Source organism: Capricornis sumatraensis, chromosome 3, assembly GCF_032405125.1.
Source record: "Capricornis sumatraensis isolate serow.1 chromosome 3, serow.2, whole genome shotgun sequence".
NCBI classification, from domain to species: domain Eukaryota; kingdom Metazoa; phylum Chordata; class Mammalia; order Artiodactyla; family Bovidae; genus Capricornis; species Capricornis sumatraensis.
Genome location: NC_091071.1, coordinates 65342273 through 65359820, shown reverse-complemented (window position 1 = coordinate 65359820; position 17548 = coordinate 65342273). Strand labels below are relative to the sequence as shown.

The window sequence follows — 17548 nt, the reverse complement described above, 5'->3', positions numbered from 1 at the left end:
ACTTGATACTTTATTATTAAAGTCCATGAAACAAACTTTCTTCAAAAGGCTACAAGTTATGTCTTTTAGCTATCTAGAGGGATTGAGGAAATATATATCACAATCTGTTGGGAGAAGAGAAAGTGGGAACGAGGCATAAAAATTGTATCAGTATAAGATCAAACCTCTATCCTCAAACAGCTTTCAAGCAGAAAAGTAAGAAAACATAGCAAACAGCACAAAACCACCTTCCTCAGTTACTTTGCTTAAATTCTCCCCCTCATAAATTCATTTTAAGAGGAAAACACACATACAGGGAAAGAAAACATGGTTAAATCCTATGGGGAAGTCAACATTTTATGCTAACTGGTCTATGAAATGATCTTTTGAATGGAATTTCTAGAAAGGTATAACTTGTAAGAATAAGGTATCCAGAAATAAAAGTTTGTAAGGTTGCTCGAAGAGTTAGTTAAGGATACAGATGAACTTTACAGTTGTTCACTCAAAAAATGAGCCAGCTCCCAAGGTAATGCATTTATCAGCCAGCATAATGTAGAAATATAAAAATTTAACTGTAACCCAAACCTTCCCTCACAATGGAGCACACAGTCTTAATAATTCCTATGAAATCAGTTCACTTTAATTTCAGTTTTAGTAACAGTTAAAGAGATCAGAGAAATATAAATATATTATCAAATCTGAAAAGCAGAAAAATAATAGATTGGAATCTCACCAATTTCCTCCATATTACATCCTAAAAAGAAGACATAATAAAATCTTGAGTATTGATATTCTATCATAAAAGATAATTTGCAAATAGTTATGATTAGGCAATATATGTTCAGTCCTAAATCTATAACTTCTCTGCCAGTAAAAGCATTTGGAAAACTTGGAATGCAGAGACAGCAGTCACTTCTTGTAGTTATTAGGTAGATGTCTAAAGTTTAAAATCAATGCAGACAGTGATGAGAGTGAAGCAATCCATTTTATTGCTTCTTCTGCCTCCATTTCTTTAACCAAAACCTGGTTAAGACCTCAAAAAAAAAAAGTTTCTAAAGGGAAAAAACCTAAAAAAAAAAAAAAGGGAAGAAGTTTCCAAAGAAAAAAAGTCCAGGGGTAAGCTTGGGCAATAGCTCACATTACGCTCAAAAGAAAATGTCCTGTGATGACTCTTCTTTCTATTTACCACATTCACTCTCAGGTTGCTATATTTTATTTCATGCTTTTTTGACTGTCATCAATCAGAAGGACAATTCTATTCTTTGTTGGATAACTGGGCTATGCTTCCAAAAGTGACAAGCACACTGAAATAGAAACTGCAGCAGAGAACCAGGTCACAGATGCGAGTGAGAGAGTGAGAAATAGCTCTGAAGTGTAACATGCCAGGAAATACTAGAGGTAGCTGATGCAGAGCAAGCAAAAGGACACAGTAAGAACAACAAAGGTTCATACTCAGAGAGCGGAAAGATCAAACGGGAAGAAATAACAAACATTTTTAAAGAAACTAAGTATTTTTTACTTTTAAAAACAGTGTATGACTTATTTGAAAAAAAAAAGTCTTCTGAGTCAAAATAGCTGATGACAATCTGTGGATAGGCACTGGAATTAACACAGTAGTTTCCTGCCAGGCGTTCTTTTACAACTAGATAAAAAATCTTTTATAATCAGAAAATCAATTTTTATATGGAAATGGATGTCAAGTGGAGTTTAAGTAAAGACACTTAAATCAATTAATATTCCCACTTACTCGCTTTCTAAATTTTTCTCTCTTCATTTAAAGGGAAAAAAAAAATAGGAAGGAAACAGGGAAAGAAGCTCAGCATTATGAAATCTGTGACTATATGTGGGGTTAAGAAGCATCCCAACAGATTTCAAAAGAGAAGAAAAAACTTTTAAATGGCAGAAACAATTATTTTGTAATATGCATGCACTCGATTTTTGGCTCTTTAACCTACACACAAAGTTAAAATTGTATCAGCTCCAGGGGTTCCTAAAGACTAAACAAAAAATGTTTACTATAGAAGTCCCAAAGAAAAAGATCGTATCCACCAACGCCAAAGCAAAAAACTTGTTACACCCTGATTCCTCCTTTTCCCTTACCTTCCATTTCTTCCCATCAAGTTGTCTCAGTTTCACTTCCAAAATATTTCCAAATCATTTGTTCATCTCTACTGTCACTGGGAAGTCCAATCCACCTTCATTTTTAAATTAAACTTCTATAACAGCCTCTGAGCTGATCTCCTGGTTTCTACTCTTGTCCTCCTCTTACTCCATCTCCCTAAGACAGCACATATGATCTTAACTTAGATATCATCATGCCACTTTCTACTAAAACCTTTACACATTTACCATTTCACCCAAAATGAAATTCAGACTCCTCTCTGTGATCTCCATGACCTAGATTGTGCAAGCTCACCACGTATTGCTCTTCCTCTCCATTGCTCATCCTCTCCTCACACATTCCAGATATACCTATGTTTTTGATCCTTGCCTAAGTAATACTCTCTCATACTTCACAGCCTTTGCATTTTCTTTTGGAAAGATCGTCTTGGAATTTTGTTTTTAATTTGAAGAATATATTTATATTAAAAATTCAAGTAACACCAAAAAAGCAAATGGAAAGAAATAAATACTTAAAATTCCAAAGCCTAGAGAAAATTACCATTATTATTTTCAGAATAATCCTTTCCGATATCTCTCTGTGGGTATACATGCTATTCTACATTGTATATATAAATAATCTTCCATATATTCCAACCCTTTCCATACTGGTTCTCTCTCATACTTTAGTTCTCACTTCAAATACCAGGTCCTCAAAAGAGGCCTTTTGGACCATCCTGAAGTATCCTACTCCTCTCTATCACATCACCTGTTTATTTCCCTCATTGTACTTATCTTTCTCTAAATTAACTATGTTTGTTTACTTGTCTCTCATTTTTTGTCTATCCAACCCCAACAGAATGCAAGCTCCATGATGACAAAGATCTTATCGCTGGGGGATAGCTCCAAACCAAATATAATACATTGCAGGTACTCAATATTTACTGAATGGACAAATGATGGCTTTGACTAATATTCATATACTGCCAAATCCTAAATTTGTACCTTCTATTTAAATTTCTCTCCTGAACTTCATAGTCATACTTAACCATCCTACTTGGCAGCTTTATCTGGGTAGAACACATGTATTTCAGTCTCAGTGGGCCAACTACCTGCTCCCTCTCATTTTGCTGCTTATTCAGATGAATGACACTACCATCAACCAAATTTCCCAAGCTATGAACTTCAATTTTATCCTTGATGCAATTCTCCCCCTCCCCACCCCATATCCAACCAATCACGAAGAACCTCTCCATATTACCTCAATTCTACCTCCTAAATCTCTTCAACCCATCCACTTCATTCAGACCATCTGTTCCTCTTCAATGCTGCTACCACCATTCAAGTGCAAATTACCGTTATTTCTCTCCTGGACAGCTACAATAACCTTTTATCTTGCTGCTCCAGATCCATTCTTCAGTTCAGTTCAGTTCAGTCACTCAGTCGTGTCCAACTCTTTTCGACCCCATGAATCGCAGCACGCCAGGCCTCCCTGTCCATCACCAACTCCCGGAGTTCACTCAAACTCACATCCATCGAGTCGGTGATGCCATCCAGCCATCTCATCCTCTGTCGTCCCCTTCTCCTCCTGCCCACAATCCCTCCCAGCATCAGAGTCTTTTCCAATGAGTCAACTCTTTGCATGAGGTGGCCAAAGTACTGGAGTTTCAGCTTTAGCATCATTCCTTCCTTCTTACTCCCCTCTAATTTACTCTCCACGCTGTAGCCTTAGTGGTATTTTCAAGATAACAATACAATCATGTCATACTTCTTCTTAAAAGTCTTCAGTGGCTGCCCACTATTCTTAGATTAAAAGCTAAAATCCTTATCATGGACTATAAGGCCCACAAGAAATATTCTTCACCTAACTATCCAGATTTTTCTCCATAATCCAGTCTTCAGCTTTCAGTTCTTTAAACCTACATGTTCTATCTTCCCTTGGCGTCTTCACATATTCCGTTCCTTCTGCCTACTACACTACCTACCATATCACACCACCCTTGCTACACATATTCAACCTTCAGATCTCAAACTCAAACATCACTTCCTCAGGAAGGCTGCGGTAGGCAGAATTCTAAAGATATCCCCCCCTCTCTCCCCAAGATTTCCATTCTCTGGTTATACAAACAGTTATCTAGGTACTGCTATGAAGGGGCTTTGCAGATATAATTATTACTCAATTGATTTTAAGATAGGAAGATTAACCTGGATTATCCTGGCGGATCTAATATAATCAGCTAAGCCCTTAAAGCAGAAGTTTCTCCCAATCAAGGGCAAAATAGGAAATCAGAGAGAGAGAGCAGAAGTCAGCCAACACCTCGTTTGGGCCTAGAAGCAGATTCTTCCCACCAGAGACTCCAGGCCAGCTGATAACTGATTTAAATCTGCAAGACCCTAAGCAAAAAGTCCAAACTACCTGGATTTCTGACTTACTTCTGTGATATAATAAATGGGTATTACTTTAAATCACTAAATTTGTGGCAGCAGTAGTAAAGAAAACAAAGGACTGACCCCCACCTCCACCTCTCTGACCCTCACCTCCTCTCCAGACTGTGTTAGGGGTCCTGTCAAATGCTCCCAGACCATTTGACACTCTCATAATACTCATTATACTTAAGTTAATGTATGCAGTCTAAGATCTATGGACAAAGGTTTAGTGTTTTTGTGTACCATACACCACAATAATCCAACATCTACACAACTGGTACCTATAAACATTTGCTGACTGAACAAATTTTTCACTCAACTTTCTGTCAAAATTTTCAATCATGACATACCTCCTGTAAAGTACTATATTACAAAATATTTCTATAATAAGAATCAATTGCTTTATAGCAGTTACTAAAAAGAGGGGAACAGTAGGAGAATGGAATACATTCGGAATCACTGAGGCAAGTGTTCTTTTTGTTCTATAAGCGTTCCCTCACTTACCATTACCCACAATCAGAAATGCCCACTCCATGCCCAATACTCCTAGGGAGCATGACCATCTATTAGAGATCACAGAAAGATTACCATATAGAACCATTATTACAAATGTCACTGGGTCATATTCCTCAAGTACACTGGACTGTAAATAAAGGTTTAGAACAACTGTTCTCCTTTCTTAAAGAAATAGTTTTCAAACTGCAAAAAAAATGAAATTTACTCAACCTGCAACAGTACTATATTTCATAATAAAAAGAAACTGACTATATTACAACTATCTAGTCAGAAAGAAGAAAAGTCAACAAAAAGAATATTTTACTTACATTAACGGGAAAGCAAAAAATGGAAGTGTCATGGCAAGTCTTGCTGTAAGTTCATCCGGAAGATACCATAAGTATACAACTAAACATGTAAATAGATAGAGGACTGAAGAGTACAGAATTAATCTTCCAACCCATAATTTTTGTAATCTCTGATTTTTTTCCCTAAATTCTTCCAATGCTTGAATTTCCTATGAAGAGAAAAATTCATAAAGAAAGTAAATTGTTTAAAAAAAATTTAACATGATAGAGAAGTTACAGAGAAACAACCCTTAAAATTCAATGAAATATAATACCTTGATATTTGAAACAGAACATAATATGAAAAGACAATTAAAAATGAAGTTTAAAATATATTAAAATGCCTATAATGATTTGACAAATCTCTTTATGCAAGATATTTTAAAATAATATTTGATAACCTATCAAACTAGCAAAGCTCAGAGGTATAAAGTTGGCATCAATAAACAGTATTTGTTAAAACAAACAAGTAGTAATTCTCTTTGTATAAGGCCAAAAAAAAAAAGTGACTATAAAAAGGATTAATAAAAATTGAAATAGTGATCCATACTAGATTCCCTTGATCTATTCATCATTCTGAATATTCCCAAGGAATAAGTATTTTTTATGATAGAAACTGTAAAAAGCTGTGAAGTTTGCAAGCTGATATAAATAGTTCCAGACTATTTTATAATCTACTTATCTATAATGGTGTAACATTGATTTACACTGTTATTTGACACAGAGTTCTTAAGTCACTGATAAGACTTTGGACTTTAACATGAAAGTTCTCAGACTTACTGTATATCACCTCTAAATTCGCATACCAGATCTAGTCTCCAAAGTAATATATACTAAAATAATATTTATGTAACACCCCAGAGCCAAAGAACATACCTTATCTATATTTTCCAGAACCTCTACAGTTGAAGGTTTCGTCTGTTATATAAACAGAAATAGGAGACAGCATTAAAGCTTGTTATCGCTAACTTGGAAACACTTTGACTTTTTTAATCATAAAAGAACATTTTAATCCAAAACTAAGTTTTTTCAATATTACCAAGCAATATGTATTCCTATTTACAAATGAGATTTAGATTTAAATAAAAATTATAAGTATAAACAAAATTACACAAGACTAAAGAAATAAGATGCTCCTATTTAACTTATTTTTAGGCCCAAAAGTACTTTCAACTCTGCAGCTCAATTTTTACTGTCCTTAACCCCAATAAAACATACTTAGAAATTATTGGGAGATAATTTGTTTAAATTTTCCTTTAAGGAAAAATTTTTAAGATATGATTATTCAAAAGAATTCTATTATTATTATAAATTAACTCTAAATAATTACATTAAATTATTATAACTATAAATTCTATTTAAAAATTCAAAACTAAAGATGTTCTGATCTACTATTGCTAAAAGTTCACTTAGGACGCTGGGGGTCAAAAATCAATAAGCTACCTTCATTCTGAATTCCTAAAATACTTTTCTGAAGATCAGATTTTTAAAGGGCATCTAAGAATACTTCATTACAACAGAGCTTGTTTTTCAGAGACATTTTTTATATCACCTAGAATAAAAATCAGCCATAAAGGCTCACATAACACTTGAAAAAATAATTACTAATTATATACTCAATAATGATAATCATCAGTTCATTGTAGTACCCACAGGAATTGTTAATATTAGATTAAACCATATGAAATTGCTGTTTATGCAGTCAAAACTGTTGAAGACTGGTAATTTCATACAGTTCAACCTAACAAGAAAAATAAAGGAAAAACAGATAAATTCAATTATCAGATTTTAAAGGGGGGCAGGGTGGACAGTATCAATAAAACGTCAATCCAAAGCAAAGCAGTTCCAGCAATAGTTCAAGAACTAAACTGTATATCAAGTACTGCTAGATGCCGTTACTATGGTAAAAAGGAGTAAAAAAAATAAGCAAAGCAGTTTGTCCTAGACTACATTACCTTCTCTTATGTTAAAGAAGAGCATTTATCAATATTTTTTATAATCCTAAATTTAAAGACTTAGCCAATAAAATAAAATTCTATTTTTAATTGTTTAACCTATTAACTCCTAAAAGTACATCTAGTATCACTTCAGTAAATATTTGTGATAAGCTTTAAGCAAAAGGATACAACCTATAAAAACATTAAGTACTGCATAGAATAATTTCAACTATCTTTCAAGTAAGATTGAAATTTAGGTGCTATGAAAACAATAAAAGACAACCATTTGTACATGAAGGTATAAAGATAGAAATAAAAATAATTCATAAGTCAAAGTGAAATAATCCTGTTAAACAGAGATAGGAGACACCTATAAAGCAAGTATAACCATTAAAGTCCAAATAAAAAACAAATTCACAAGAAGGAAAAAAAAATTAAATAGAGTTAGGGATAATATTAAACTACTACTCAAGTTTACACCACAAAGGAGACCTTTACAAATAACTTTATGGGACACTTTTACATTAGACTAGGAACTGTTGTAAAGAAAACTAACTTACCCTCCATCGAGAAAATAATCCACCCATTTTTCATTTGTAGAAACTGGGCACAATAATAAATATCATCAGTTGTCCAAAGGAACTCACAGCTAGAAATAAAGCAATTATTTTTAAAGTTTAAGTTAAATATACAGCACACTCACTATAAAATTTAAATGTTGCAATACTATAAAATAAATAAAATACTATAAAATATTAATTTCCTTGGATTCCACTTATGTGAGAGTTTAATTCAGATAGACTTGCAGATAGTCCACCTTTTAAAAAATCTTTCTTCCAAGGCAGAACATATTTAAAAGTGAAAATAACGCTGGAAGGACTTTTTAAGTAGCAAGGCATTTTAAAAGTGTGTATTTATACCACTTTGCAATTCTCTGTTCCTTAAAGTAGGTCCTCTATGTTGTTCTTGCAGGAAAAGTTCTGCTGTACTTTTATTCTACATTCTTAAATACAGCCATTTCTATCATTTGGCTGTCTCCCAACTAAACTAGTTATTTGGAGTTAGGGGTGCTCTACAATGTTCAGAATAACATCACTTTACAATAATAGAAAGTCAACTGGATTCTGAGTAAGAAAATAAGGGTTACAAGGCTACTTGTGACAATGAGCATATCATTTAATGTTTCCGAGCCATAATTTTCTTTTCTGTACATTAAAGTTAATATTACCACTTTTCACAGGATAATCTTCATTACTACCATTTTACAGATAAGAAAATTAAGTAGAAAGAAATCAAGTGATTTGTGCAATAACTCAGAAGAAACATTACCCAAAGGAACTCTATCTTCAGACTTCTGGTCTGTCCACAACCAGTCAACACCCAAATAAGCATTTCTCTCTGAAACTCTGTTTGAGTCCCTCAAGTTAGTTAAAGTGTCATGCCAGGTAGTTGTATCTCCTATCCCCATCTTTTGGTTGTTTTTCTATGACTCTCAAATGTATGCGATTCTCCAGGCAAGAATACTAGAGTAGGTTGCCATTTCCTTCTCCAGAGGATCTTCCCAACCCAGGATCAAACTGGCATCTCCTATGTTGCAGGCGGTCTCCTGAATTGCTGGTAGATTCTTTACCACTAAGCCACAAGGGAAGCTATATTAAATATTACCATACATTTAAAAAATGTATCAGCAATATTATAACCTAAATTAATTTACCAGTCAATAATTATATAATTTTTAATTCTTTTAAATTGAAATAGTTAAAGTATATTTTCAAACTTACATATTTTTACAAGGTTACAGTTATATACTACCAATATAAAACTGCTTCATTTCCACCAAAAAAAAGTTAGGACATAATTCTTACATTTTTTTAAACCCATAAATGTAATCACAAAATAATGCCAGTACCAAGTAAGTACATACACTCTGAAATACTATTTTTAGGTTGGAATTAGCATAAGGCATGCCTACCTTGAACTTTCTTGGTTACAGAAGTAACAAAAAATCTAATTATAAAACATACAAAGTGACTTTTATGGACAGAAATATCTATCATCTATCCTAAAAATTTCTGCAGTTTATAAATGTAATCAATGCTATAAAGCACATTTAAGTTGCAATCTAAATATTATTATTTATACATGTAAAAATTAAAGATTTTAAAATTAAAAAAAAGTGAAAAAATAAATAAATAAAATTAAAAAAATTAAAAAAATAAATAAATATTATTATTAATTCTTCAATAGTAACTCAGTATTCAAATTTCTAATATGTGGTTGTGGGAAACCCAGGAACTTTAATGAATAAAAGTAAAAATTTCTAAGCTAAGACATTAAATAGATCTTAAAACCATATATGCTAAACATCACCAAGACACGTGACTGGGGAGGGAAGATTCAGATGAACCACTTAAGATGTATACTTTCAAAGTATACATTATCCCACGTATGCATGGTGTACAGGACAGTGATTTGTACACAAGTGACGTACACATCCCGGTTTGAAACAGTGATGTGCCTCCAAGCTTACAGCTACCATAAACTAGATTTTTTAACATCTGAAAGTAATGACAATAATATTTAAACGCTTAGTACTCAATCTTCTAGCAAGCCCTAAAACAAATGTTTTTCATAAATTTTGTCATTTAGATACTATTATCAATCTGTTTTACAAATGAGGAAACGGAGGCTACAGAAGTGAAATAATTTGCTAAGTTCCCAAAGACAGTAAGTACTAATAGAAGAGCCAGACACAGTATTTTAGTTTTGATTTTTTTAAAAGCAACAAGTTAGGGGTAGGGGATTAAGAAGTACAAACTACTATGTATAAAACAAATAAGTTACAAGGATATATTGTACAGCAAGGGAATATAGCCAACATTTTATAACTATAAATCGAGAATAATCTTTAAAAATTGTAAATCACTAAGTTACATATCTGCAATTTATATGATATTGTAAATCTGCTATAGTTCAATAAAAAAGGCCAAAAAAAGAAACGTTATATCCAATAACTCAAAATAAGAAATAAAATCTTTTTGTAGATTAGACTGAATTTGCACATAAAAGCACCCTCAGACATTCTCAAACATCTGGTAAATGGGGTTACCGCAGTGGAAAGTTATAAACACAAGATCCACGGTTGGTACAGTGTATCATGTAGCCCAATTCCTTTATTTGATTAAATTTGAATGCTTAAGTCTACATGGAAGAGAAGCTAAATGATGTGCCAAAATCATGTACCTCCAGATAGGGGCAGAACTGGTATGAGAAGTCTTCAAGTACTACTTCTACTTGTTTACTGCATATCACTTTTAAAATACATGTCATATGAAATATATGCATAATACTACAATTAATACCAACTTTCACATCAATTATTTGCTTGAGAATTGTTGCAGTATTAATGAAACATTAACATTACTATGAAACCTTGGGCAAATAAAGTACTTAACCTCTCAGTTACTCATTATCTTCATCTGCAAAACAGTGATAGGTAAGAATCCTCTCAAATGTTAAAAAGCATTCTAAAGTATTTACAACAGTGTCTGGCACATCCTAATTTCTCAATACAAATTGTTGTTTTTACTGCTGTGGCTGTTGCCTTTCTCCAGTCCATCTCTGCTTCCTTTCAACACAGGGAAAATACATGAGAATCAAACTACTAGCATTTTTTCTGAAGCATAAATCGATTTGCTTGCCCTTGAGTGGACAGATGGTTCAATCTCAACTGGCCTATTCCAAGAACTCTTCTGTGAACATGTACAAAGAGTCTCCTTCCACTTTGATATAATGGGACCTGACATGACCATAAGAGCTGGGTGCATCTAATGTGTTTTTCAATAAAGAACAATGCCCACAATATTATTCTAATGCTTTCTACTAACTGCTATTCACACTCAGGTTTAAGTGTCAGAATTTAAAATCTTGGGACATGTTATTCTTAAATTTTCAGCTTACTTCAAGTCATATTGAAATAATGGAATAAAAAAGGTCTGGATTCAAAACATGACTCAACCACACACTAGCTATGTGATCTTGGATAAACTATACTCTCTAAGCCTCAGTTCAGCATTTGTTTAGCCGTGAAAATACACTTCACATAATAGTTGCATGAGTTAAATGAAATCATACATTATTTGGCACAGTATTCAACAAATAATGAAGTGTATAATAAACTATAGAACTTATTACTATTACCAGAAAACACATGTAGTACAGCAATACTTCTCATATGGAACACATTTCTTTCCACCTTCTTGTAAAGAAACTGTTTTATAATTTTAAAATTGGAAAACAAAATTAGTTTGCATTTTAAACTGAAATTGTATTGCTCTCGTTTCCTCCAGTATAAAAAATTAAGCAAAATACTCTAACAACTCTTCCATTAAAATAACCCTGTAGGGCCTTTAATAGCAAAGGAAGTTTAGTTTTATCAAGTTTCAAACTTAAGTAGAAATTATTCAGTCACCATCAATAGAAACCTCTATAATACACTGGACTATTCAACTTGAGATTAAAAGGGTTTGTTCTAGAACTCTAACTTCCAAATATCCTAACTGAAAAGACAATTCTGAAATATCCCAAACCACCACATTTATTGCTCAAAAATAAAATTACTGAAAAGAAGTACACTTCTAAAAGCACTTTTATTATTTAATGATTAAGTTCTGGTCTTCACAGTAAGTCAATAGTCATTCTAAACTAAATACTACTCAAGAAATCTTGATTGGAAAGATTTCTACAACAAATCATACCTGTTGTAAGCCATTTCTTCCTTATATTCTTTCAAGTTAATAATATATGAACACCAAAGTTTTTAACAGTATTGGGCTCATCCCAGTAGATGACAGAAAAACTGAAATTCTAATTGTAAATGCATCACTTGTTTAAAAATGTGTTCAAAATCAACTTGATTCTCCTAAAACTAAACTACGGGGGCTGTTGAGGACAAGAAATTAGCATTCCCTGCCAGCTTGAACATATCCCTGAAACCAAGCTTACTCATAACCATACAAACTGCTGTTGAATTTTGTGTGGTGACAATTTTGTCAACTGTGACACCCAGGCCACAGAGAAAGGAGAAAACAGTCGACAATGGGCACCACAGACCAGAAGCCTACTGGGAAAAAACGGAACATGGAAAATTCAGTGAGTCACAGATTTTACTTAGCACACCATCAGCAAAACTGTGTGCACCAATACCAACTTTCTCTTAATCCCCTTACACAATATTCAAGAATTAAAACTACTGATGCGGTTTAGATTTGCTCTTCTTGTGCCAGGCCTATGGCACCCACGCAATCTCGCCCTTCCCTTCACCCCACCATCTCTCAAATAAGGACAACGGCAGAAGAGAGCCTTCTCTAAGCAGCACACAATCCACGCCCACACGCCTGGGCCGAGCAGTATGACACTGACAGTTTTCGGTCCCTCCCGATTTCTCCCACTCGCGGCGCCTCCGCACAACTCAGCAAAGGATGACAAGGGTAGAACCCACGCAAAGCGACGGCTTACTGTAGGACCTTCTGACCCTTCGCTCGGACAGGGAGGTGGGCCAAAGGGACGGTGCTCAGCTCAACCCAGTCACCGCACCACCACCCCCTCCTCGAATCTCTGAAAAAAGGCTGGGGAACCAACTCCCCTCCGGGAACAAAAAGGGGTCTCCAACACTCCAGAGCCATCCCAGCCCCTGCACCGGGAAACCAAGGGGATCAGGCGGTGAGACGGGGTCAGCGCGCAGTCGGGCAGGAGCTCGACTAGCCGCCGCCGCCGCCGAACTGGTAGGCCACTCGGCATGAGGCGGAGCGCCTGGGAGAGGCAAGCAAGGTAATCGGGAGCGTATTTCCCAGGGAAAAGCTCAGCGCGCCTCTCTTCTGCCGAACCTTCCCAATGACCCTCATTTTGAGCCCTTTACCTTCAAACAAACAAAGCCCGGCGCTGGCGTCCACCTCGGCCAGTTTCGGCCACCACCGCGCAGTCCGCCTCCAGAGCGGACAGCACCAGCCAGTGACAGAGATACGGGCCCAGCCAACTCCTTCCCATCAAACCCCGCGCTCCCGCCGCCGGCCAATCAGTGCCGCGGCCGGCGCGCGCCGCTCCCTCGTCACGTGACCGCGACTAGGGCGGGCAGTTGGGGGAAAAAGGCAGGCGGTTGGCGGGAGGAGGTCTCTGCATCCCTGTGGCTTCCGCAGCCAAACGGGGTGCTCGTCGTCGCGTCTCATAGGTGGAGTGTCATTTGTTTTGACTCTTACCAATAGTTACTTCTTACTCCTCCTCTGCCTCCTGCTTTTCTTTTGGAACCTGTTCTGCAAAGTCTCACTGACTAAAGAAAACCCCGAAATTGGTCCTGATGGCCCTAGCCCGCCGCGAGAGAGAGGAGTGGGTTTGACGGTGGAAATAGGTGCACCTGGACAAGAGCCCGCCCTGAAGAGTGCGGGATCAGCTGTCATCCAGCCGGCAGCGGAGCCAGTTAATACACCACAGCTTAGGAGAGACGGGTTCCCAAACAAACGAGTGAAGAAATTCAGCCTGGACTCCAGCAGTGCTTGAGACTTTTATGACTCATGGACTTAAAAAAGGGTCCTTTGATGACTGGGCCGCTTACCTCACCATTATGTGGTAAACGTCAAATGCCCGAGGATGTTGCTTTCAAACCGGTGGCTTAACAACATAAGCTGAGTTTTCTATCTTAAAACCCGTAAGAACACTCCCTTGGCAGGTCTTGGTACTAGGTCCACGAATAAACCACCTAGGTTTTATTTGCCTCAGATTTGAAACGTTGGCTAAAGTGCATTAAATTTACTAGTCAACTGAGAGTGACAAGTCTCAATAACAAATAGTACTTGAATCACACAAGGTAATGTTGCAGAAGCATAGAGAAACTTCAGCAAAAGCTCTTGTCACGATTTACCCCTGTGTTCAAATATTTTTCATGGGACTTCTATTTTGTTCAGTTACATACACATTTTAAGTGCCCATGGTATTTTAAAGAGTATGATCGTTGTATTATGCTATGTTTAAACTTTGACAACCAAACAGGTAAATTGTGAAAAGAAAGCAAAGTAGTTGGTGAAAATAATTTATTATACTGGAAGCTACCAGATAATTCACTGTAGAGTTGCTTAACTGCTAAAATGTTTAGTTACAGCTTTGTAAATGTGAAGGGAAGGAAACCAAAGTTTCTTCTTATACTCTGGGTAAGACACTTTACATAAAAAAGAAAATGAAACATTTCACTTATTTTGGTATGGAAATTTAACCATTTTGTTTTTCATTCTTTCTTATTTTAAAGTTTAAAAAAAAAGGCAAAGTAATGAATTTTTGGTTACCGTGGGGGAAGGGTAGAGGGGAGAGACATGTACACACTGCTATATTTAAAATATATAACCAACAAGGACCTATGTATAGCACAGGGAACTCTGCTCAATATTATATAACAACCTAAATGGGAAAAGAATTTGGGTATGTGTATGTATTTAAAATAAAATGAAAGGCCTGTGCAGTTTTGCAAATACAGCTCCTCACCTCAGGACAATCTCTTTTCCTAGAGAACAAGGAAGAGATACTTTCTATTTGCTAATGATTTGTTTTCTAGTTTTAATTGATCCATCAAGACTTACTGAAAAGAGGACAAAAACAGGTGGGGAGAAACAAAAGAGCTAACTAGGTGCAAGAAATTCCAAAAACCTAATCCTGAGACAAAATGCCTTAGGTAGTTGACATAGAAGAGGAGAAATTTGGCCTGACAAGGGGAGACAGAGGAGTACTAATTAGATCATTAACTTTTTTAACCCTCCCAATAACCTTTTAAGGTAATTATCAGTTTTCAAATGAAACTGAAAAGAAAAAGGAACTGAATAAAAATTATACACATATTGTTGAAAATAATACTGTCCTCCTCTATATCACTGCCTCCTCTATATCAAGTGGTAAGAGTTTGTAGGCAAAATGAGAGAAGATATTAGAAGCAGAAAGATCAGCATATGCACTATATGGCTGAACTAAGGCTCCAGCAGTCATTCCAAATATTTATTGAAGACAAGACCATGTGTTAAGTGCTGAGAACACAGAGATAAGTAAAATAGCTCCCGTAAAGCCACTGACCGGAGAAGGCAATGGCACCCCACTCCAGTACTTCTTGCCTGGAGAATTTCAGGGACGGGGGAGCCTGGTGGGCTGCCATCTATAGGGTCGCACAGAGTCGGACACGACTGAAGCAACTTAGCAGCAGCAGCAGCAAAGCCACTGACACTAGTGAGAGAAACCTTTGAGAAAAAAAAAAACACACAATATAAGGTAAATAAGTGTTGTGGTAGAGGCAAATGTTCAAAAGATCGGAAAATGCTAAGGCAGCAACAGCCAGAGGGGTGTTTTAGCTGTAAACACTAATACTAAAAATTGTCCTGCAATAGATTCTAAGGAAGTGAAAAGCAGATGATGAGCAAGGAAACAAACTGTTCTAAGCAAAGGAATTTGTAAAGATCTAATTCAACAAATAAGTGAGCCACATTTATTTAGATAAATGAAAGTTGCAAGAGATAGGTGCTCTGAGAGCTTAGAGTCAGTCACTGATCTGGTCAGGAAAGTTAGGTAAGGCATGTTTGAGGAGATCACCTGGAATACAGATCTGAAGGATGAGAAACTGAAGAAAGGAGAAAAGGAAACAGAGGGAACAATGTATGTACAGCCCTTTGTCAGGAATGAACAGTGCAAGCCCAAGGGTCTGAAAGGAAGTCACTGTGACTAGAGCATAGTTTGCAAGGAGATCAGACTAAGCAGGACTTGCTTGGCCATACTGAGAACAAAATGGGGTAGGGATTTAAGCTGATCAGATCCATGTTTGGAAAAGATTATTCCCGCTGCAGTGTGGAGATATGAACAAGATCAGTCTTGGACCAGTTAGGATCTATGAATCATGGCTAATGTTGGTAGTAAGTAGTTCAAGTGGATTGGGATGGGCACAAGGAGATGGAGACAAGTGAGGAAAATGGAACAATTTAGGAAGTGAAATAGGTCTAGGGAATGGATTTAGGTAGAGTGTAACGAATGGGGATTGAAAGGAAGGAGTCATGACAGGCTATCTGGCAGGCACAGTGGATGGAAAGCAATGTTCACTGAGGTGTGGAGAGCACTGAAAGAGAGTCAGATTTGGGGGGAGATGGTGATTTCAGTTGATTTCAACAGGCTGAGTCTCAGATGTTTTCATGACTTAAAAGGAGAGATGTCACATAAACAGATCTATGGGTCTGCAGCACTGAGAAGTCTGAGCCAGAGAAAAAGTGTTTGGGTTTATAATATGTTCTTTTCCACAAAGTACTTATTTTTTCAAAATGCAAATATTATAAGTATTGTGGGAAAACAAAAAGTATAAGTCTCTAACGCTGTTTGCCAAACTTCCTTTCAAATTACCTGGGGCCTTCATTTAAAAAAAAAAGTTCTCTAGTATGAGGCATCAAATGTTGAAATTTTAACAAGTGCCACCAGTGAGTCTTCCTCTCAGGGAGTTTCTCTGGAAAGTGGTACTCCAGTGCCAGAGGCCACCTGCATGAGAGTTACCCTAAGTGCTTATTAAAAGCACATCCCTCTAGGGATGGGAGGGTAGGAGAAAGGAAGATGATGCAGTACCAGGTAGTCCAAGATTTCACCCTCCATCCTTGACAGAAGTGTCCTACGTGCTCCATCAGGCAGTTCAGAGGAAAGCTGGTGTCCTTTGTTGAATGATGCAAATGTAGGCAGCAGGCAGCCTGACAGGCTGCTATAACAGCTTTCCTGGCTCCTAGCCCAGGCCTCCTGCCCTGTCCACTGAAATGGTGCTCAGCCTACTCCAGTGCTCTCTTTTTCTACCACTCCCATCAAAGCTTGTCCTTCCTCCCTGGGGAAGGTGTTATGGGTGTTATGCTTCATATACTCCTACCAATTCAGAGGCTTCTTTTAGCTAATCTGGCCAGGGTTGAGAGGGAAATAGATTCGAATGCTATGTTTCACTCTCAACAAATTCTCAAGAACTTTGTAAGCATTTTGTTTTATAAAGACTGAATTGTTTGTCCTCTGCGTAGTCTCACTGTAACTTCTCTTTTTCTCTACGAAGCACTGTAGATGTAGAGGAAGAATCAGAAAGTAAGGGGAGAAAGAGATTAGAATTATTTTTTTTGATGGGAAATAGAGCAAACAGATGTATACTACTTAAAGACTATAACCCAAAACACTCATGTAACCCACATTGGGTCAAAAAGTAGAATGTTACCAACACCCCAAAAGGCC

The 17548-nt window shown here is 36.4% G+C and overlaps 1 protein-coding gene across 1 annotated transcript in view; it reads right to left on the bottom strand.

The window, feature by feature from the left end:
* Positions 1 to 13301, bottom strand: part of LNPK (lunapark, ER junction formation factor) — a 93508-nt gene extending 80207 nt beyond the window's left edge. Inside the window, exons 1-4 of the mRNA XM_068967968.1 lie at positions 13203 to 13301; positions 7846 to 7934; positions 6225 to 6266; positions 5331 to 5518 (exon numbers count right to left, since the gene is read on the bottom strand). Coding sequence (XP_068824069.1) covers positions 5331 to 5518; positions 6225 to 6266; positions 7846 to 7872 — 257 coding nt within the window. The 5' untranslated portion in view covers positions 7873 to 7934; positions 13203 to 13301. The remainder of the gene's footprint in view (positions 1 to 5330; positions 5519 to 6224; positions 6267 to 7845; positions 7935 to 13202) is intronic.
* Positions 13302 to 17548: the final 4247 nt, after the last annotated feature.